This window comes from Neolamprologus brichardi, chromosome 14 (genome assembly GCF_056152115.1).
Source record: "Neolamprologus brichardi isolate AB-2024 chromosome 14, ASM5615211v1, whole genome shotgun sequence".
Taxonomy (NCBI): domain Eukaryota; kingdom Metazoa; phylum Chordata; class Actinopteri; order Cichliformes; family Cichlidae; genus Neolamprologus; species Neolamprologus brichardi.
The window spans coordinates 13,032,448-13,055,602 of record NC_142117.1 but is presented as its reverse complement, the minus strand read 5'-3'; the positions used below and the strand labels follow the sequence as shown (position 1 = coordinate 13,055,602).

The 23,155-nt window shown below is 43.5% G+C and overlaps 2 protein-coding genes across 2 annotated transcripts; one reads left to right on the top strand and one right to left on the bottom strand.

Moving 5' to 3' along the window:
* The first annotated feature begins 17 nt into the window (after positions 1-17).
* mmp28 (matrix metallopeptidase 28) lies at positions 18-16,172 on the top strand. The gene is made up of 8 exons (XM_006799934.3): positions 18-315; positions 2,092-2,168; positions 2,835-3,025; positions 9,226-9,447; positions 10,722-10,967; positions 13,914-14,063; positions 14,439-14,606; positions 15,240-16,172. The coding sequence occupies exons 1-8, from the start codon at positions 196-198 to the stop codon at positions 15,632-15,634; spliced, it is 1,569 nt and encodes a 522-aa protein (XP_006799997.2). The 5' UTR covers positions 18-195; the 3' UTR covers positions 15,635-16,172.
* Positions 16,173-16,468: 296 nt separating this feature from the next.
* Positions 16,469-22,680, bottom strand: fam124b (family with sequence similarity 124B). Its single transcript, XM_006799933.3, has 7 exons — positions 22,203-22,680; positions 21,777-21,808; positions 20,916-21,125; positions 20,178-20,573; positions 19,783-19,979; positions 18,676-18,832; positions 16,469-18,046 (listed from the first exon to the last, which is right to left on the bottom strand). The coding sequence occupies exons 1-7, from the start codon at positions 22,271-22,273 to the stop codon at positions 17,466-17,468; spliced, it is 1,644 nt and encodes a 547-aa protein (XP_006799996.2). The 5' UTR covers positions 22,274-22,680; the 3' UTR covers positions 16,469-17,465.
* Between the last annotated feature and the right edge of the window lie 475 nt (positions 22,681-23,155).

The following is a 23,155-nucleotide window of genomic DNA, read 5'->3' as shown; positions in this document are numbered from 1 at the left end:
GGATTTTTTTTTGCCCTGCAGACGAGGGGGCGGTGCTGACACACCTCCTCTCACTGTAATACTCCAGCTGTGAATAAGCTCCGTCAGTCCTCGCAGTAATGGAGAAGTCTTGGGATCACTTGAGTGTCCTCAGATAGTAAATTTAATCATGGAGGTTGTGAAGGGAGCAGGGCGCTGACTGCGGTTCTCCCCGCGATGAGCCGCCGAGCTCCGGGCCTGTGTGAGCGGGGCGTTAGGAGACTCTGGTTCCTGGCTGTGACGGCGCTCATCACCGCTCAGACTACCGCAGGATCACCGCTGCTCCTGGACCCGGAGGTACTGCTGTCAAAACTCATTTCACAGAGACTCAAAGACCTCTGTTACAAACATTTCTGGTAAGCAGGCGAATTAAAGTGACCCACATTTAAAACTACGCCGTGGGCACTGCGAAGTTATCCTACCGGGGACATTGTTTTATCGGCTTTACACCGAAACTTTGACACAGTGAATTTGGTGGTTATAATAAAATAACATTAATAGCTCACAGCAGTAATCAAATAAGATGATTTTACAGCTGTTTCAGACGAAAGGGCGCATGTCTGTCTAAGTGTATTTCTGTGAAAACATTAAATATTGTTAATGGCTGTTTTGTTTGTCATTTACAACCAACAATTTAAAACGCACCTCCCTCCTGTCTCTATAATAGCGCTTTCCTGTTTTGTCGCCATTATAAAACTTTTTATTACAGAAAAATGGACGTAAAAAGCTGTTAAAACAAAGTCAAAATTATAGATTAACTTTAGTATTTAAGTTGGTAAAATGTATTAACATGCCTGATGAGGCTTTGATGTCTACAGTGCTGTACTATACTGCAAACTTCAGATCTATACCGATATAGATCCAATACCATGTAAAACAGTCCCAGTATTGCCGATACCAATAAATACATTTAACCTAGATTATGAACCAAGAACAAAGATTTTGAGTCGTCGTGGCTATTTCTTTCTTATAGCTGTACTGATTTTCCCCAAATCTTGCATCTTGGAATGTGCCCTCCATACAACAATAGTTTAAAAAGACTAAAGCTAACAATTAAACTAAAAAAAAAAAACTAAGCTAAAATGAGCAACTCCACTCAAAACAGATTTAAAAACAGAGTCTGTATATATCCTATATTCGTTCAGGAAAGGTTACACGTACTGTGATGTAATGTTAAAGTCTACTGCATAAAGACAAGGAGATCTGACCCATTCATAAAGAAACATAAACGAGTTTCGCCTCGCTGTGGTTCAGACTGCACCGCTCTAATCTGACAGCTCCCTTTGCTGGCTGTCCAAAGACTACACGCTTTCCTCATCTGGTTTCACCAGCTATGCTTTCATTCTTACATTAAACAAAGCCCTGTGGCATTTTCAGAAACATTATTATTATTATTATTTTGTTGTTGCACATTCCTGTTGCTGAAACGCATCTGTCATCTCCTCAGTTTTAATTTCCGCCCCGTCACAGCTGTAATCGCACGCTGAGCGGTGCCTGCTGCTGTTGTCTGAACATGAAGGGGCTGTAATATTAAACTATGAACCAGCCTCACAGAATAATGCAACACCTGTTGGCGTGTACCCTGTGGGTTCACGTTAAAGGTATTACACTGGAGCTTTCCGTGACTTGCATGTTTATATGGAATTCTTGCAAAATTATAACTTGGGAGTTTCAGGGGCCCCCCGGGGGGCTTCTTTGTCTTATGGGTGGTCTGCGCACTCATAACCATGTACATGGTAAAATAATGCAGAAGTCTTGCAAACTCATGGGGATGTGTGGTTACTACGCTATGTTCTTATTAGAAATATGTCTGTGTGACAGCACTGGTTTTTGAAAACAGTAGCATTTTTTAATAATGTCACACTATTAAGCATTAGTAAGGTATTAGTAAGTGCTTAATTCATTATTTGTATGTCATTACTCCTCTTTAGTATGACTTAAAAACACGTATGGTTATCCATCTGTCCACTGTCACACCTTGTACAGCTATCACTGCTAGTAAAAATCATAGTCATTTTTGTTCTGCTGCTTCTCTTGGAGTTTAATTATTAACAGGTATGACTTCCCTTGTAGGACTTTCTGGAAAAGTATGGCTACCTCCATCATGACTACCACATCCACAATGCGGCTGAGGTACAGTCTGCAGTCCGGTAGGTCCATTTGCACACATTTCTACCTCTAGGCATTGCGTGTTCATCGCAGGGAGGGGTGAGCTCGGTGTGGTACAAGCCTCAGGGCTGAACGTCTGTGCAGGGCAGTAAAACACACCCTCATCTCCGCATTGGGAAACCTCTCCTGAACCCTCCCTGAACCATCCAGGAATTTCAGGAACCTCGCCCTCTGGCCCGTCTGCTCACTGTATTATAATGGGAACTGATTAAAACTCCTTCATCTTGGACTGAATGATGTGTTCTGTGTAAACTCTGTGCAGTTTTTATGTATCTAAATGCTCATCTCTGCTCAATGTATGCAGGCTCTGGTATATAAAGGACATAAAGGTTGGGGATAAGGCTACATTTTTGATGTTATCAACCTTAACAGCTCTTCTGCTTTCCATCCATTGATGTGGGAAACCTAGCTTCATGATGCTGATGTACTTTTGAGTTATATGTATCTGTAACTCACCTGAATCCAGGAACAGTCCAAGTGTCTGGCTGAAAGCTCTCATGCGAATCTTTAATAGCTCCTCTCAGAAACACAGAAGTGCATCAGATCATTAAATCTCTATGCAGCAAAGATCTATCACCTTTTGCAGCCCTTTTGGCTCACTCACTAGAGAGACTCTAAGTGTTTTGTCTCTCTCTGTCTCTCCGCAGAGAATTCCAGTGGTTGTCCCGTCTGCCCATCACAGGCAAACTTGACAGCGCCACCCTGCTGCGGATGGCAGAGCCCCGCTGTGGGGTGTCGGACGAGGCCAGCCAGCAGATCTGGGCTCAGAGAGTAAACTTCATCTTTACTGGACAGAGACCGCCGCAGCAGCTGCGCAGGAGACGCTCCGCTGCAGAAGGTATTGTTTTATTTAATTTATATGCGTGCATGTGCAAAGTGAGCCTGACTGACATGAGAGCCGGTGTTTCATTCCCTGCCTTTTTATGTAGCGCCTTTGTTTGCCCCATTGTGGTCTGAAAGAACCAACAGTTAACTGGGAGGGTCCGCCGTCATAAACTGAAGCACTAAATAGAGTTGAGGGTTGTAATTAAAGCTGGTGGAGTGTCTGATGGCGCACACGTCAGCCCTTCTTATTATTTAGTTACACAAGCCCGTGTGTCTTTCATGTCATGTTTGCTGGGTAAAAACTTCAACTTTAGTCTCCACTTTGTCTTTCGTTACTGGGATTATGCTTCTCTCTCTCATCTGCTAAAGTCCTTCACATCTCACTATGTGTTCTTCAGTTTAGATAAAGGTTTGGGGAAATGGGCTCGTCCAAACACATATACCCCTGCAACCTCACAACAAAGGTAAATCTGTTCCATCCAAACCTACATACCAAAATCTAAAAACCAGAGGATTAAAACAGGTTCGCCTTTCCAGTCTTTCAGTGTTTTATGTTGTTAGAATATCCTTGATGGGAACAAGAGAAGGAGACACTGAATATAGCACAACTTTGCTGATACCGATACTTTTAATGTAATTGTATTCAAGGCGTACCCTTTCATTACCAAAAAAGATTTAACACAGTTTAGTTGGCTACATACTGTATTTGAAACTATGAACTTACATTCTAGAAACAATACATTGATCCTTTTCCTCTAGTATTGATCGGATACTAATATTGCCATTGGTACTGACACTATCGATATTTAAATCAATATTTGAATTGGTCCTCCCACTAATCTTGAAGTTTCTGCCATCCAAGGCCACTCCACAGATTTCGATGAGACCTGTAAACGCCCTTTTTTGTACGTCTTCGTGTTTTTCGTTCTCGCTGTCTCTCCTCAGTGCTGCTGTTCGTCACATCTCCTTTGTGAATGAACAGCAGCAGCAGGCCGACGACAGCACCAGAAGCCCCAGCAATGTTTCCCACTCCCTCTCTCTGTGCTTGTGCCTCCAGCCTCATGATGTGTGAAGCCTCTGCATTCCTCAGTGTCACTGACGAGGTTGGCTAATGTTGGGGGAATGCAGCGGCGGCTGATGTTTGCCGCTGCCTCTTCGTGTCAGTACCTGACACGTTCCCTCTGGTACACACATCCATAACTGACTGACTGGATCATGTTGTTTGCCACCTATCTCAGCGGTCAGCTGCTTGTATGGATCTGAGCCTGCTCTTTAAGAACCCAGACTTGTCTCATATGACAGGCGGCAGTGTTATTAAACAGGCGGCAGATACTTTTACACCCTCGGGTCAAACCTCTTACTGATCTGGCTTCATGCATCCACTGATGTATTGTAGCAATAATAGCTTAATTGTGAATAACGGCGTTCTGCTCGTGCGGTGCCACCACCTCTAACTCAAACATTATGCCGCGTTATGCGATAGAAACGGCAGATATGTTTCTGCTTGCAGCTTCACGAGTGTTTGCTCAAGGAGCTTTGTGTTTGGATCAGACTCTTGGTCTGAACAGAGTCCTGTGAAAACATGCGTGTAGTAATAATGAGGCCTCAGGTATGTATAGTGTTGGCTGGCAGTTGTTCCACTTTAGCACAGAGAGTAATATCTCAACATGTACTCAACACATGGCAGGAAATACTGTACAGAGACATCTGTGGCTGCAGATAAGCCCAAAAATGTTGGTGATCTCTTTTGATCAATAACGCGACCTAAAGTTTTCACCTACCCTGTGGAACAGTTCAAGTCTGGCATTTTTTATATCCTTGTTTATTTATGTGTAACTTTGCTGATCCTCAGTTTTTGCCTCCCTCCGTCTGGTTACGTGTGTTGGTTGGATTGCCGCTATGGTCATAAGTTTACATACGCTCATCATGAGCATGAATGTCATGGTAACTGAGGTCTTTTAAGGATTTCTCTGAACTGTTGAATGATTGTACATCTTTAATAACTTACACAGGTTCTAACTTATTTAGCATTTTCTTTAATCTACAAAAAGTAAAGGCATACATACACATTTAAATGTGTACATACATACATAATTTGGTTACATTTAGAGAGGAACATTCATGTGAATAACGTTCATGTGCACATCAACTTTTGGTAGCCATCAACAAGCTTCTGGTGTAATTCTGGATGGATCTTCTTGGCAGAGTTCATTAAAATTGGTTGGATTGCTAACACAGAATCAGCTTTTAAACATAGTCCACAAACTTTCAAATACCAGCTTTGGGAAAGCCATTCCAAAAGCTCAGCGTTAGCTCAGTGATCCACACAAAATTGTGATCATTTTCATGTTTGTGTCCATGTTTCAACCATCCAGCTGATTTGAGGTGATGTTGAAGAATTTGGAGGAAATCCTCCTCTTTCATTATTCCATTCACTTTATGCAATGTACCAGTACGACTGGCAGCAAAACAGCCCCAGAGCACGGGGCTACCACCACCATGCTTGACAGCACGTATAGTTTTCTTAGGTTTGAAAGCCTCCAAACATACCTCTTGTCAATCTGGCCAAATAGCTTGAAGGGAGGAGCTTCTTTCTTCATTGGCACTCTCTCAGTCCACGGTGATGAAAAACTCGCTTCTCTGTGGACAGTGATGCTGGTGTTCCTGCAGTTTCCAGTTCATATCAGGCTTGAGGCTTACCATTCTGTCAAGCAGGCGATCCATGACTTAAAGCTAACCCTTAATGCTGTTTGAGCTGTTTGACCTTGACAGCTGACTGTGGCTGCTAAACGAAGCCGTGCGACTGCAGCATTGTGGGTGAGTCAGACGAGCTGCCTGCTCGTTCACTCTCACCTGTGGTGTGATGTGATTTTTGTTTATCAGCTTCTGAGCTTCCTGGAAACTGAGAACAGACCTTGACTTGTGGTTGTTCCCACTGATATTTACAGAACTGACTTTCCACCAGCTTGTCTAAGATAAGCTATTTAAGTGCATGACGTGTGTGTGTATTTTTCTGAGGTGTGCCTCCATGGATCCATGCCATGAAGTGTAGACGCTTAAACAATGAATGGGCATTTTTGCAAATTTTTGGTAACTATTTCAATAATTTCATTTTTAAATAATTAGATCGGAGTTTTCAGTTCAGTCAAAGATTCACTGATTCCAGCAAACAGTTGGTTTCTTTTGCAAAGTTCCCTATTTTCATATGCATGAATGGCTTTATAGGTATCTGAGGCCCGAGAGAGACCCACAAACAAGCAGCAGGTGAAGGTGTCTGCAATAAGGCCTGGCAGAGCATCTCAAGAGAGGGAGTACAGTATCATCCAATTAGAGCACTTTAGCTTACCTGTGGCTCCCAGGATATTTAAAACAAGCCTTCAGCTTTCATGCCCCTCTTCTGTGGAGCCAGCTCCCAGTTTGGATTCAGGAGACAGACACCATCTCTACTTTTAAGATTAAGCTTAAAAGTTTGTTTTTGATAATATTTATAGTTAGGCCTGGATCAAGTGACCCTGAATCCTCTCTTGATTATGCTGCCTGGGCTTCTTCTTCTTCCTTTCACTCTCTGACTCCTGTTAAAAGGGAGTTTTTCCTTCTCACTGTCGCCAAGTGCTTGCTCATAGGAGGTCTAGTCTGAGTATTGGGGGTTTCTCTCTTTCATTGTAGAGTCCTAAAGCACCCTGAGGAAACTATTGTCCTTATTTGATGTAAATAAAACTAACTGAAACAAATTTTGGATTTTAGACCACGGCCTGGACAAAATAACCCATGAGACGTGAATGAAATCTTGTACATCGCGTCGGGTCTTTTTTAGCCTCGCCCGTTGGCTTCGTTGTCAGCGGCATCTCTTGCGTGCATTTCTCGCACAGCCTTCTTAACACCAGAAACAAACAGAATCTCCCCGAACCTCCACAACCAATAACTTTAGCTATCAGATGGTCTAAGTCACTTCCTAATGTCTGTGACAGCACGCCCTCCCCTACACTGCCGCTATAGAGGGCATCATAATTGCTTCCATAAGGGAAGTCTTGGAATGTCTTGTGTGTATCGGACTTCCTGGCTTCTCTGCCGTCCTCTGGGACCTCTTACTCCGCGGCGGTCTGAGATGGAGAGTAGGCGCCTGAGCTCTGCTGAGAATACACATCTACACACATGATGCGGTAACAGGTCTCATGTGTGCAGTTCATCTTGGAATGAGAGGTGGAGCTGGGATGGGAACATGTTTGAGTATCTCACAGTCTCAAATCATACTAATCAGACTTCTAGAGGATTGCGGCAAATGATCACTTTATTTTGAAACTGATTTTTTTTTGTGGTGTTTGAGGCTCCATGTGCTTTCACTCTTACAGCGTCATATCTGTGTAAACTGTTGCAACAAAAAGGATAAGCATGAAGTTCTTCTAAGAGTCAAGCTGCTGCCGAAGCACAACTTCTGTTTGTGTGTTTACTCACACAGCTTACACACTGATGTCACTGCCAAAACCATGTCTTAATGGCTCCAGATTTCCAGATATTTTCCAGTCTCCAGGGTGCTGTTTGCGGTCTCTCGGCCATTCACAGTATGCAGAACATGCTTCTCGTATATTTCTCCCATATTCTGTTTGCAATGCGTTATTTAAACAAGCACAAATGGCATCGAAAGCACTCAGAGTCTGTCCTCCGTTGTAGCGGAGCAATAGTGTGTAACGTGAGCAAACCTCCCGCTCACATTTGGCCGTCTTTTAAAAAAAATATTTTGACAACTTTGGAAAATAAGTTTGATTTATGTGGACGCTTAAGCGTCAGCTCTCCAAGTATGTGTAAATCAGCCGAGCCCTGAAGTGAAGACTGAATGGAGAAGAATCACTTCTTGCAAGGTTTAAGTGTCAATTCGTCGCCCAGGTGTGCAAAGTTTATTTCAGTGACGGTTTCAGTGCAGTGTTCTTGTTTTGGCCAAAACCCCTTTGACAAAATCAGCGTTGAGGCTTATTTGAGCAAAGTCTGTGCAGTTTCATAAAGCTCTCATTTAAAAGTCCTTCTGTCAGCGACAGCCTCTCCAGCTGCCTCTTTCTGAAGGTTCATATTATCTGCTGATTGTTTCCTGCAGGCAGTCCCTTTTGTCTGTTCGGGCTGTTGAGCTGCTTGTGTGTGTCTGCTTTGTTTCCAGACTCTTTTACTGTGTGATCCTGTGTATGTGTGCGTGTATACGAACAAATTGGAGTCTGGTAAATTAATGAAAGGCTGAGCGTGAATCCCCCCTTCCTTCGATCCTCGAACAAATGATGTGACTGTGAAGTTTGCGACACGTGTAATTATAACTAAGCCAAGAAACTACAGACACATGGTGAAGTAAACTGTTTGGTGAAGCATGCAGTCGGAGTGCGTGTTAGTTTACCCAGCTGGAAGCTTGCATGGTTAACATCCTATCATTCTGGCTCAGTCGGCTGGATTTGTCACAGTTGAGGATGGGATATCAGGCATTCAGAACTATAAAACAATTCAATTCAATTCAATCACCCCGATAAAGCATATCCCTCTAAGACTGCAGGTTTACTTGTGGTTCCTAGAGGATTTAAAAGTAGAATGGGAGGCAGAGCCTTCAGCTTTCAGGCCTCTTTCAGTCCCAGTTTGGGTTCAGGAGACACATACCCTTTCGACTTTCAAGATTAGACTTAAAACTTTCGTTGAGGTGACTCTCAATCCTTCCTTAATTATGCTGGTTATTTAAGGTGTAAATCCACAGCTACATCAATGGCTTATAATAAGGACACAATAGTAATAATTTAACAATTTCCAATGGGATTAGCTCTCTAAAAGTTCAACTAGTTTAAAATAGCAGACTATACAGCAAATATGAAAAGAAAGAAAACAGCCACATTAGTCGAATGAAACAAAGCAGGGATTGTTTTGACATCTTATAAAGACGGTCACTTGTCTTTGAAAAGATAATTCAGTTTAACATATATGAGAAAATCAGCATGACTGAGCACTTTATGCTCTTATTCTCGTTCAGTTAGCATCTTTACCTGTCTGAGGGCTAACTGTGTTATTGAGTTTTAGCCAGTATTACTTTTTATATTCTTTGATAATTGCTTTAAACTGAGCCTTGCTCCGAATAACACTGCCGGCTTTTTTTTGGTTGGAGCTCATCTGCTGATGCACCGGCTGAGATGAACCAGACTGGGAGTTTCATAGTGTCTCATTTCTGCTTCTCTGTGTCTGGCTGTTCACCAGTTGACAAGTGGTACAAGCGCCACCTGACCTACCAGATCGTGAACTGGCCTCAGCACCTGTCGCTGGGCTCTGTCCGGCTGGCTGTGCGTGCTGCCTTCCAGCTGTGGAGCAACGTGTCGGGCCTGGTCTTCCAGGAGGCTGCTGGTGGACCCGCAGACATCCGGCTGGCCTTTTATGAAGGAGACCACAACGACGGGGCCAGCAACGCTTTTGACGGACCAGGTCAGGGTCACAACACATCGATCTATTTCATCTTCATTTATATTTACAAGGACTTGTTTAAGAAATTCTAAAGATATTTAACTTCCTTAAATTCTCCTTACACGTACTGGCAGGTTAATTTCATTAGTTAGGTGTGAATAGTAATGAGATTACTGGGAATATTTGGGCTTAAGTCCCACAAAAGCACAAGTTTACATTTAAGTAGAACATGTAAACTCATTAAGATCCTTTGATCTCACTCAGCAAATTAGAAAATATAGAAATATTCGATTTTCTGAATTTAAAGAGCACTTTAATGCAACTTTTTTCTCTACACTGTGTGTTATTTGTAACCTGAAAGCTCCCAGTCTCAAAATGGAAAGAACGGCTGTTCAGAGTCTTTAACGACCTCTTTAATACATGAAGCAGCACCATCCTGCAAGTCCTCACCGTATTCGAGTTGGGGGCAATTCATAAGAAGAGTGATTTTAATCTTGCACGGTTTTTATTTCACTTGAGTAGATGAGTAGGTATGCCTTTTTTGGTGTCTTATGTCCATGTGGGTCGGCGCTTTGTGCATGACGCAGTAAAACAGCTAAACTAACCAGCTCATAAGAAAAAGAGCATGAAGTAACAGTGTCAGTTTATACAGGCTAATAAGTCAAGCTTGATGGCTCAGATCCACAGTTGGAGAACGCTCATATAGTGTTTTTTTTTTTTTTTAAACAAACAGTTTTAGTGCAGTTGCTGCCCCACTGCAGGCACCTCTGCCACATCTCCTTTTTTGCTGTATCTGACATGTTGTCGCTGACAGCTGCTCTGCTTCTGCTCTGTGCTGAGATCCTGAAAACTAATCAAAAATAGCATCAAACAGAATGAACACAGTTCCAGTGCCGGCGGCTGAAATGTGCATCTTGCGAGAACAAACAACTTATATACAGGGGTGTAATTTCCAGGGGAGTTATGACAAGTTCCGCCCATGCTTATATAACGCCTTTCTACTGCGAGTCATCTATGCCTGTGGATGCCCTGAGGGGCAACTTGATGTTTAATACCTTGCCCAACGATACTGACACTGGAGGAGCGACAGATTGATCCATTGACCTTCTGATTGGTAGATAAACTGCTCTAGCTGAGCCACAGCTGCTCAAACCTACGGCACTAATGATTAAATGCAGAGTGTGCGTATAAATACATGGCGAGTGGACGGTGTTAGGTTTAACCAATAAGAATGAGGGTCTAATAAATCATAAATGTGCCTCAGAGTTTGTTTTTTTTTCCTTTTTCTCATTCAGGGGGAACTCTGGCTCACGCCTTCCTGCCTCGCCGAGGCGAAGCCCACTTCGACATGGCGGAGAGGTGGACGCTAAACGGGCACAAGGGCCACAACCTTTTTATGGTGACCGCCCACGAGATCGGACACACTCTGGGCCTGGAGCACTCCCCCGTTCGTCACGCTCTGATGTCGCCGTACTACAGGAAGCTCGGCCGAGGGCTGGTTCTGAGCTGGGACGACATTATTGCCGTGCAGCAGCTGTACGGTGAGAACACGGTGCTTGGTTTATGGTAACAATTTCAAATGTTAAATAAGTTTAAACTTTTTGGAAGAGTTGCATCAAGAGAAAATCATACCAACAGTCAGACATGGTGGTGGTAGTGTGATGATCTGGGGCTGCTTTGATGAACAGTGCATGCACTGTGACAAATCCAGACTGTCTCTCTGTTCTATTGCCCTCCAAATTGGGAGCTGTAGCACCGAGCTGTGAAAAAGGCCAGCAGGCCACTACAGCTCCAAACACTGACGGTGACTGAGTAGAGCAGCAAAGCCAAAACTTAATTTCTTACATTTCTTGTTTGCAGTCACTCGAAGTTTCTGCGTGTTCTTGGCAAAAGAAATATGCACAACACATCACAATCTAATCTTGAGTTTATCTTTAGCAGCAGGAGGAGTTTGTTCAGCCTGACAGCCTCTTAGCTGCTGCTGTGGGAGTGTTTATAGGGAGGGCAGCGGAGGTAGTGTGAGTGTCAAAACAACACACTCAGCAGCCTGTTTGTGTATTATTATTATTATTATTATGCACACTGTATTTACCTGCTGTGATAGATTACTGTTGTGGTTGTGCAATGTGGGAGCATCACCCTGGACTTCTTGAATGACGGCTATAAGAGTTTCTGTTTACTGCAAGTTTGTTGTCCCTCCTGGCATGTGTGAGGCAGGTTTCCACATGTGCCGCTCTGCACACTTCTTTTATTGCTTGTTTTGGGGTTTTTTTCTGCTGCTGCTTGGAAAATAATTTCTCCACAGCAGCTGCGCAACAATACGTCTTAAATCATTTTTGCATTGCCAGCAGCTCTTTAGTCGTGACTGTGTGACGTTTTGAAGATGCACGAGGAGCTTCCTGCGCTCTGGCCCGGCCTCTCAGGTGTACGGCAGCTGCACGGAGAAAAACAAGACACTGTGCAGGAATTCTTGCGTGGCTGCAGGACAAGCACACAGCTCTGAACCTGAGATCAGCAGAAGCTTGCAGGCAGACCACGTCCAGCTGCCTCTCCTTTTATCTAATAAGTGAGGAGTTCCATCTGCTCTGCCTCTGAAATATTCTGTCTTCACCATCCTAAAGTGGCCCTTCACTCCCGCTGTATCGGCCGAACAGAGAGACACACATCTTTATTTCAGCTACATTCAGGACCTAAAGCAATTTGACCATAGATTGAATTAAATGGCAGCAATTATAGCTGATAATTACGTTTAGTTGGTCGTTAAGCTGTATGTGCTTTTGTTTTTAGTGAAACTTGAACTTTGGGTGGCCGCTTATCAGCAGACCTTACACAAAGACCTCAAGACAACTCTCCAATAGCTTTTTTTTTTTGTTGCTTCAGGGAAAATTACCCAGGATTCCTTAGCGGGCACTCAAATGAAGCTTGGTCTGCTTTTTCTCCTTTATTTCTGTTAAGCTGTGGCAGTAATATGTGCACACTGCAGCTGCTCCCACGTAAACGTCAAGCGAGTCCAGCTGACAAGACTGCTGATGCTCCAAAAATGTTACATCTGCTTAAACATATAAGCTTTAAGGAGAATATGTGAATGTGTGTGTGTGTGTGTGTGTGAATCATTCCTGGCACTGCAATCTGATAAGGAGCACATGTGAGCAGACTGGATATGTCAGAGAGCAAACATAGATTTGGTGTTTCTGCCTTTGAATACGGTGACGTGTGCACTGTGACGGAGACATCAAAAACAACAACTTTGACTCGAAGTGGACTTTTTATGCTTTTCCTTCTTTGTTATATATACTGTTACAATGCTGGTTGCTCATATTAAATATGGCCAGTTTGAAATAATGAAGTCAGCGCAAACTTACCGGCCACTTCGTAAGATGCACCCGCTTAACCGCTTGTTAATGTAAATATCTGATCAGCCAACCACAAGGTAGTGGCTCAGTGCATTTAGACATGTAGATGTTTAAACTAAGGGAGCATCAGAATGAGGAAGAAAGATCATGAAAGTGTCTTAAATGGTCTGATTATTTTGAGCTGGTCTGCTGCTGACACTTTACAACACAAACATCTCAGTGGCAGAAAGGGCGTGTGGCCTTAAAGGGACAGCAGCTTGTAAAACAGTTACAGAAATATGTAACTATGTAACTAGTGCAGAATGTAATGCAATAACAATAAAAGTTAAATATTATTCACATCCAGGCCTATATGACATTAATTTTAGGATTTATAGCTTTAATATTTCAGTTTAGTTGCCACTTTGGTGCAATTTCATATCTAAATATCTCATCCACTTCTGATGAATGTGTGCAGAGCACGAGGAGGGAGTTTGTGTGTTTGGATGAAGTTATCTCTGCTCCTACATGCTCACACAGTGTGCACAGCAGAGCTATCTTTCCTGCCTTCTTCCTCCTGTTCTTGGGTGTGCTGATTTTATCCATCTTCCTACAAAAATGTTTGTTGAGTTCCTTGCAAACAAAGTGGCTGTAATCACATCTGAAGCGCTATCATTTACTCTTCAGTTGAGCTCAATGTGTCGTGCCCCCCCTCCCCTTTTTTTCTCCTTTATTCTTTTCTGGTGCGCACTGCGAGGGTACGCGGGCCAATAACAATAGGACGGCTCTGATTTTGGTAGTTAAAAAATGTTAAAGGTTCCAGCCCGTGCTCTATCTACAGTCTGTTGTTTATTTCCTGTGCACTGGAATGTCATCCATCAGTATACATCAACCCAGCCACATCCTGTAAAGGACAATTTAAATGTTAACATTCTCCAAGTCCTGTTTAAGAAGAAATCTCCACAGTTTGTGTTCCCATTTATTCCTGATCTAATTTAGTAAACAGTTAAATTGCTGTTTGGGATGCATGAGAAATCGGACCGATCTGTAATGTAAAGTTTGTCCGGTCAGCCAACGACAACAGTTAACAATAAACTCTGGCTCTTCCTCTTCATTGTTTTATGGCTTTGCTTCCTTTATTTTTTGTGCCTTTAGGTAAACCATTAGGCGATCGCCCGGTGAGGTTGCCGGGTCAGGTTTTGCACGCTGCGCTGCAGGAGTGGGAGTTCTCAGAGCTTCAAAGCAGACGCGACACCCCGGGCCTGCCTCTCTACTGCCAGGGCGTCTTTGATGCCATCACTATGGGTGAGGTCCGAATAAATGAAATCTTATCAGAAAACAACATTCAGCCACAACTCTTGTAGAAGAAGCTGAAGAACAATAATAAACCCTGTAGCAGGAACAGTGGATATTCCTGTTTTCATATTTATTTCTATAACAAAAGGACAAAGCTGCTGATAAATAATGCTTTCCTGTATTTCAAAATCATTTTATAGTTAAGCAAAACAGGAAAGAAAGTTTAAGCCACCCATGTGTTCTCATGATATCTGAGAGAAGAGCGAGAACAGTGAGATGCTGTAATTTCCAGACTTTTAGCTTTGCTCAGGGCTCAGAAACTGTTCCCAGCATGCTCTGTGCAAGAATGAGAGACATAGACACGTATATTCATGTGTTTTCCAGACCAAAATAAGACAGTGCTGGTGATTCGGGGCAGCGTATACTGGACTGTACCGGCTGAAGGGAGCGTAAGTGGCCCGCTGCCTCTCCGTCAGCGCTGGCCCGACCTCCCTCCGGCCATCGAGGCCACTGCCTTCTCTCCGCTGGACTCCAAGTGGTATTTTTTCAAAGGTACTGCCTCATTGAGCACATTAATGTGACTCACACCTCCTTTTAAAGGCATTTCCTAAACTGCTAGCTAACTTCACGCATCTGTTAAAACTCCCAAAATAGATCCTCTCGTGCCTTTTAAAATAGCAAAGTGCTGCTTAAAGGCTGAATACAGCAGTGAGGCTCCAGCTGTGGTTTTAATAGTCTTTTCTTTGTGCTAAAGGCTACAAATATTTGTCTGAAGATAGTGCCAAAATGTTCCACTAAATGCCAAATACCTGACAAGACTTTCTTATCTGCCGAATGCAAACAGTTTTATGCAAAGCTCAGATGCTCTGCTGCATTATTAATTTCCATAAATCATAATCACAAATTTTTTAAATTAAGAAAACCGCCCAAAACACTTGTACATACTGTGTGTACTTTCTGTCTTTAGTCAAAGTTATGCTTAGTTTTAAAGAACATATTGCGTTTTGGTAAAGTCATTTCATCTCTTAAAAGGCCCGGTGTCCTGAACTCTGAGTTTTTTTGCTAAATATCTATATTGCTGTATTGTTTGTGCAGCACTGGTGAAATAGAGGTTTTATTTTATTCTACTCTTCGTGAGCATAAAGTTTGGTGTCATTTCAGTGTCTCTTGCCTCCTGCTGTGCAGGGAAGCGGATCTGGCGCTACACGGGCAGCACGCTTGACCCCAGCTTCCCCAGGAAGAGCAGCGAGCTAGGACTGCCTCGTCACCCTGACAGTGCCTTCTACTATGCTCCTCTGAGTCACATGGTCCTCTTCAAGGGCTCCCGTTACTCCGTACTCAACCTTAAAACCTTGCACCAAGAGCCCTACTACCCACGCAAGCTGGCTGACTGGACTGGCGTGCCGCAGGGGACAAACGGGGCGCTGACCCGTCCAGACGGCCGCCTTTACTTCTTCAAAGAAAAGCGGTTCTGGAGGTTTGACCCAGTGAAGGTGCGAGTCACCAAAGAGGGCCACTGGGCCAAGGACCTGAGCTGGACCGGCTGCAGGAGTGTTCCTCAGAGCAACAACATCCTTTGACCAGCAGATGGCGCCGCAGGATTTAAAGTGCAATTTGTTGATGTATTGTAACACAGAGGAGCTACAGCTTCTCACGTACAGTATTTACACTGCAGAGCGATTAGCATTATTGTGTATGGAAGTGTAATTACAGCCTCAACAGGACTGCACATCAGCAGCAGCAGCAGTGTTTAAATTATAATGCTTACTCTGGAATGTGATGTTCAATCCCTCCTGATTGCTAGGGGCCCCAAATCAATCATGACAGAGTGTGAGAGCAGTGCAGGTGAGTCATCAATGGCGATGACGTTTCAGGATGTCAGTGGGCCAGTTTGAACTCTTGACCACATCTGAAGAGCCAGAAAATCATTTCAGAGACCCGATTGATTCGGAGCAGCGTCTAGCTGCGTGTCAGAGGTAAAATAGTAACATTTGACTATTTCCATATCATTGCATTTTTAGTATCGGCTGGTGTTTTGAGTGAGTGCACTTGTTTCCAAATGCAGCGGTCTGATTGGTCAGCTCTCTGTATTTGAATCAGATAAATCAAGCTTGAGCCTAAAAAAATAAATGCTGCAAATTTTTCCTGCTAAGTTACACGACCGGTGTGACCGGCTACATCAAGAATGTTTTTAACGCACACAATCTGTATACGGATTTTATGTGTTCTGTGTGTAAAGCAGCTGTAACTATCTGTGTTTCAACATTCAATGAAAAATGAAATTATGTCTGATCTGGATTTGAGAATTCAGCGTAGCAGTGTTATCAGCTGTGTGAATATGCGTCTGGGATACTTCAAGCATTCTCACCTACTTCATTTGTCTGCCTGTATGTAAACACACACACACAGAGCTGTGAGGGTGCAACGACGTAGCCATTTTATTATTCCAATCATTTATCTTTTAACCTACATCACTGAACATGTTACACACTACTTGCTTACAATACTCGCTTTCTTCCAGTTACAATTATTTCCAGTAAACGGTTAAACGCTCTGGCATTTTCGAGCTCCCCAGCTTGCCTACGGAGAGCAGCCCAGCGGGAAAAACTCTGACCTCATAATGCACAAGTGAAAAAACCCAGACTCTAATTAATCTGTTAGGTTAAACCGAGAAAGCCTTTTCAAAGGAAAAAAAGATTAAAGAAAAATAAGTAAGAGACTAGTCTGACCTGAATCATTACATTTCTTATTACGATTTTTTCCCCTCACTTAACATCTTTTGCCTTCAGAACAGCTGTAATGATCACAAACACGGTTTAAGTGATCATTAAAAATTCACTCAAGTTAACCTGTCCTTACTGTGACCTCTCAGTAATGAGCATTTCTGAGGTGTCAGGTCGACTAAAGGGAGATAATTATTCATTACTGTTATGTAGCCTGGTTTACTCCACTGCTTGTCCATTTTAACAAGCAAATTCTGGATCAATGATTATCTGAAGTTCCTTAAAACAAATGCTTTATAAGCCACAAATCAGCTTTCTAATCACGACCAAGGGCAACATCAAAGACAGCCTTAACGCTGAGATCATCTTAATCTGTTCGAAGTTAATCAAAGAAAAAAAAGTTGCCTAGCTGAGTGATGAGAAGAAGCCTCGTGTGCCTCACTTAAATACAAAACTCTGATTGCTATTCACTCGGCTACAACAGCTGCACAAATCATTAGCTGCACCTATGTATAAAACTAACTTAGACATTCATTGTATTACCTTTACCTGCGCTGTCTTGAAAAAACAAGACAAGTTAAACTAGTATTTAGACATCTGGATGTTACGTGTCAACTGCTGCAGTGCTCCGGTGTCCCTGTTGTTTGTCTGTGATTATTACCACTGCTCGTGACATGGTGGTAGGAATTTAGATGAAGAACTCATCCAGCCGTTCCTCACAGTTCCTCACACGTGCCGGCTCAGCGGTAGTCCTGCTTTCTACCAGGGGCCTGTTGGAGGGGCTTTGCCTGGTCCTGCCTGCATCTGTTCCACCACCAGAGCCCCATGTCCCAGACGACCCCTGAAGGTGTGTGTGCGTTCCTTGCAAACAATCACTCAGCTCCTTGGCCAGCTCCTTGACAGCTGAAGCTCCAACTGTTGTGGGTCTCTGTGACTGGAGGGTCACCGAAAGGTCCAGAGAGGAGGAGCGAGTCATCGCTTTGACTGCTGGGTCTGGGCGAGGAGAGACAGCCGCTCCCGTGTCAACGTTGGTCTCCGGCTCCTCCTCGTCCTCTTCCAGAAGGAGATGGGAGAGAGAGTGGGTGATCGAGGGACGCAGCGGAGAGTCGGGGTGGTTGGAGGTTGAGACTGGAGCAGGGCTGCTGCGCTGGGACGAATAACAGGAGCTGCCAGGAGGAGTGCTACAGCAGCTTCCTGATCCCAGGCTCTCCGCTCCACCACTTCCTCCATGAAGCTTTTCCAAGATGGGGTCGCTGCGCGGTCTCTGGGCTGGCAAAGAAACACCAAACAGAATTTAAAAATTAAAAATCGTACACTCAATGTACACAAACATGAAAACTATTTCTGCTTTGTGTTACTTTAAGCTGCCCCCAAAGTGTCTCAACCGTGACAGACCAATAAATACGATTTGATTTTATGTTGTAATGTTGCCTCTCCTCCTCTTCTGGGTCTTTATTCTTTTCACTTTGTGACTTTTCTTTTAAAGGGCTATACAAAAAAAAGTACTTACCTAAAAACTCTCTCCAAAAAATGTAACTATGTAACTTAACACTTTCTTTGAAAAAAAATCTGAACTGCTTCAAATAACTGCTTAGAAAAGAGACCACGTGGCCAGTATAATTACTGGTAAACTTTTCTACTGATATTCATCTCCAATAAAAAGACTTTGCACTGTGCTGGAGGAAACATTTAATATTTGAATCATTATACGTACAAATGCTTTCTAAGTCAAAATGATCATTTAATACAACGGCAATTAGAGAGCGCCAGGGAATCATTATGAACTGAGAAGTCTTTGGGAGAGCGCTCAGTGAAGAAGTAATTTGGAGATATTTCTCCCCGTCTGTCAAGCTCCAGGCGATAAATCTCCCACTGAAAGATTGAACATCGCAGCTTACCGTGCCTGTGCGTTTGCCCGGACAGAGGAGATGTAAGGCTGCAGGGTGAAAGGCTGTGTCCCGAGCTGCTGAGTTGAATTCCTCGAGGAGGCATGTTCGAGCCAGTCAGGGGGAAAGCACAGGTCAGAGGTCGCTGAGGTTGTGCCGGGGTTTTCACCTGCAGCACAGGACGACAGAAGGAATGGGATTTATACCAGGACTACATCCAAACATATCTTTATGTTTCTACTGTTTATCTCTGTTAGAATACAGGATGTAAACTCCTGTTGGAAGCCCCAGCCCATCTACACCTGAACAGATGTTCATCTCTTTTTCATAAAATAACGTTCACAGATTTGCATATATTTGCATTAGATCCAAATCCTTATGTCAAACATATAAAAATTTCCTGTTTCATAAATCACACATTAGTGGCACATGGGACAAAGGTCTGACCAGTTTCCCAGCATTCTGTGAGGTAATTAGTGGTTAAACCTCCCACACTTCGGCGTGTTTACTCTTGCAATGCGAGGCTGCGTCAATCTGCCATTCACACAATCCTCACGTTTAACATAAAGAGCGAGATTGACTTTTAAAAACACTCAGCAAAACAACCTGCAGTTATGTTGAGTTAACCTGGGGTCAACCCTCCAAAGTATAAGACACAAGAGAGGTGAAGAAGAGAGTGTAGGCAGGGTGGAGTGGGTGGAGATGAGTGTCAGGAGTGATGTGTGACAAAAGGATAGCAGCAAGGGTGAAAGGGAGGTTTACAAGATGGTAGTGAGGCCTGCTATGGTGTAAGGTTTGGAGAAGGTTGTACTAATAAAAAGACAGGAGGCAGAGCTGGAGGCTTCTCTTATGGAAGAGAAATGAGTACGTTAGAGGAACTGATAACAAAGAGCATTTTAGACAAAGTTAAAGGGGGAAGGCTGAGACAGTCTGGACAATGCGTAGAGGAGGAATAGTGGATATACTGGACAAAGGATGTTGAAGACAGAGCTGGCAGGCTGGAGGTAAAGAGGAAGACAACTGAAAAGATTCATGGGGATGCTAGGGGTGAGAAGGAGACGGTGGATCCCGTGTGGCGAGCCGTGAGGAAGCAGAAAGAAGAAGATAACCCGCAGTTACCTGAAAGAGAACCTTGTTGCCGTCAAGGTCTTCAGTCTGCCAGCGTGTAGCGCTGATGGGGGTACACGGGTTTGGCAGCAGAGGAACCAGCTGGCCAATTTCTTCCACACTAAACTGTAGCACAGCAGAGCTGCATGGCTCCACCCGAACTCCTGGTGACAGCTGCTTTAAAGCCAGCTGTAGGCAGAGCCCGGGCTCTGGATGCAGGGGAAATAAGGCGGGAGGAGACAGCAGGGGATAAGACACATTTTTAATATGACGTTTAAAAAAACCCATTATTATTAAGAAATTTACAAAATTACAAAATTTGAAAGGAATAAATGTGTATGTAGTTTTAATTTGAGGAGTATAAAAACAATACTGCACAATCAAGAGCAAACACTCTAAAGCCTTACCCATATGCAGGGTGAACCAGCAGAATCCTGCCTTCTGCTCCTCTGCCTGTCGCTGCAGCACCGTCTCATAGAGCCGCACAGCATCCTCATAATTGTCATACGCACTGTACAACGTCACACGTAGTATCTCACCCCCACAGTGCACTGGTCGAACTCCCCACACCGGCATCCCCGCACCCAGGCTATAAAAGTCTCTGCTGGGCAGGAGGTAGGGCCGCAGCAGGGCATTGGAGGGCGAGCTGCTGGAAGTAATGTGGATCCCTCCGGTTCGGCTGCCACAACTCTCCGTGTGATGATAGTGCCAGGGAGGACGCTGGAAGAAGTCCAGCACTTTGAGGATTCGTTCCTCTCCGTAGGCCTCGTGCAGGAAGAAAGTGATGGCCACAGACGGGTAACCTGAAAGATGTCAACTTTTATTTTATTCATTCTAAGTAAAAACAGACATGGCTCTGGCAGGAGCTCATGGTGGGATGGCATGTTTACAACGGTTAAAGTGCAGCATTTAACGGGGGGAGATGTTGACCTCAATAACAATCTTAAATTTCTCCAAATATTTCTCATTTTCACATATGGAAGTTATCATTATAGCTGAATAATACACCTCCAAAGTGTGTAATAAGGTATAATGTATGGTTGAAACATCCATGCCAAAGAAACAGCTGAGATCCAAGTATATGTACTGTTACTACATACTGTGCTGAAATGCAGGACTACACACTGAAAACCCAGGATCCTTACCAGCCACGGGGCAGAGGCGGGGGTAAGTTCTGAATGGTGAGGCCCTCTCCGACACGTGGAAGATGCGTAGGCTCGGGCAGAGCCAGCGCAGCAGGCGATCCAGGGTGTGTTGCAACAGCAGGGAGTCTCCGGGGTTAGCCAGCAGATGCAAGTGCATTAGCAGGAGCTGCTGCTGCCGCTGCTGTCTGACCCGCCTGCTCACGAGGTCGACTGATGTGACGCACCAAAAACATGAGGCACAGAGTGTACAAAGATATTTTAGACAAGGACATAACTAAACTAATTCAAGAATACGTTTATCCCCCCCAAAGGGAAGGAGTATTTAATCGGTTCGTTTGTTTGTCTGTCTACTATCCACAGTTTTCAAGATATCATTTTAAATTTTTGTGTGACGATAGATATCATTTACTGCTCCATCTGATTACATTTTTTCAAGCCCACTGGACATAAATTTGGACTTTTAATCTTTTTAATTGCATCGTTTGTTTTACAACCTTTATAAAGATAAAAACCTCCCACATGGCCATTCATGTTCAAGTAACAGATGAATAATACATTACAGAAAAAGTTCATATTCTTCTACTGCAGTAATGTCATTTTTTATTGACAGTATGGCAGATCCGCAAATCCACACACGTATAAAAAAGGGATTAAATTTTATTTATTTTTCATATATTAAAAAATCTGCGGGATTAAATATTTAGAGTCACTGGTCTGACCCACTTAAAATCAAATTGGGCTGTACTGCAGCCCACGAGGTAAGATGGTTTAGACTATTTGTGTTTTTGTCTTTATGAAGGTGCGAAAAGTTTGAGTGTTTTTTTCTCTTTTTACTCTGTGTGTGAGTCTAGGATTACTTACTGCCAGATGACGACATCCTGCTGCAGTCTGATCTGAAAACAAAAAAGGCCACGAATTTAGTTTATTATTCATTCATATATTTGGGGAAACACAAAAAACTGTCTCCATCTTGTGGTGGCCGGTTTGGAAATGTTCCATTTACTTTGGTCTCCATGACAACACTTTATCTGTTGTTAGCTAGCGTACAACTTAAAAGAATCACTAGAAAAAACCCGTAAAGATCACAGCAGCTGCCAAAAAGCCGATGTCGTAAAGTGCTAAAGGGTTAAATGAACGATAAAGTCATACTCTTCATAATTTAATGTCTGGAGCAAAATTAATTTCCATTGTGGCAACCGCTAAAAAAAAGAAAAAGAAAAAAAAAAGCGAAGCTGGCTAGCTGAGGTTAGCCTCCGGAGCTAGCGCTGGGACCGTTGACTCACTCACTCGGCAGTATCAGCTCCAGAGTCCACGTTTTCATCGTCGGCTCTCTTCAACACCGCCGCTCGGCGCAACATGGTCCGGTCCACACTTTCACATCTGCGCCCATGCTCCGGCCAGTGAGTCTGAGCTGTGTTTACGGCAGACCACACTCTGGTTGAAAAGCATCCCGTTTGATTTCTTTCCGCAGGCTGCTCCCCCCCCCAAAAAAATGGGACACTTGCTGGGACGCTGACGTCACATGGCACCCACACACCCTTAGTTTATCGTTTTAACTGTAAGACCGGCTGGTTTTTAAAAAAAAAAAAAAAGAAAAGAAAAGATAAAAAGGAGAGGTGGCCCGTTTGGAGTCTAGAAGAAAAGCAGGCTTGAGGGTGTACGTATGTTTGCGCAGAGACCAAATCCCGGGCGAAAGGGACCAGCAGAGGTGGTGCTACTTTAAATCCAAAGCCGCCTCCTATAATAACAGAGCAGATGGCAAGCTCTAACAAAATGACAAGACAAAGGAGACGGTCCAGACGGCCTGGGCAGATTTAAAAGTGCAGGGGAGGCTCCAAAGACTGTAAGTTAAAACATTGTTTGTTAAGACCTTCTTAAGACCATATGGAGAGCTTTAGAAAGGCACAGTTTGGACAACGTTATCAAGCAGTGCGAAGTGAAAAGCAGATAAAACCATCATTCAGTGAAAGACACAAGTTACACCAATATATTCAGAAGAAAACTAAACAAAAACACCAAAGCAGCCCTGCAATCTTAACAAAAGTGTTAAATGTTGAAAAACCAGGCATCGTGACATAATACAAGTATTTAATCAAGAATATTCACTTGATTAATATCACCCTTTACACTAATTTGGGCAGATATCCTAAATAGAAACGTTTCTAAAGCACAAAGTGCTGGAAAAACATTTTTAATATTTATTGTTGAACAGACTGGGGCTCTAATTCGAAGGCCAAGAC

Bases quoted from the DNA above. Each gene is read 5' to 3' on its own strand.
- fam124b (XM_006799933.3), bottom strand. From the start codon at position 22,273: ATGTTGCGCCGAGCGGCGGTGTTGAAGAGAGCCGACGATGAAAACGTG. The intron at 21,809-22,202 runs GTGAGTGAGTCA...TTTTGTTTTCAG, and splicing joins TCTGGAGCTGATACTGCCGA to ATCAGACTGCAGCAGGATGT. The intron at 18,047-18,675 runs GTAAGCTGCGAT...TTTCTTTGCCAG, and splicing joins CGGGCAAACGCACAGGCACG to CCCAGAGACCGCGCAGCGAC.
- mmp28 (XM_006799934.3), top strand. From the start codon at position 196: ATGAGCCGCCGAGCTCCGGGCCTGTGTGAGCGGGGCGTTAGGAGACTC. The intron at 9,448-10,721 runs GTCAGGGTCACA...TTTCTCATTCAG, and splicing joins CAACGCTTTTGACGGACCAG to GGGGAACTCTGGCTCACGCC. The intron at 14,607-15,239 runs GTACTGCCTCAT...CCTGCTGTGCAG, and splicing joins CAAGTGGTATTTTTTCAAAG to GGAAGCGGATCTGGCGCTAC.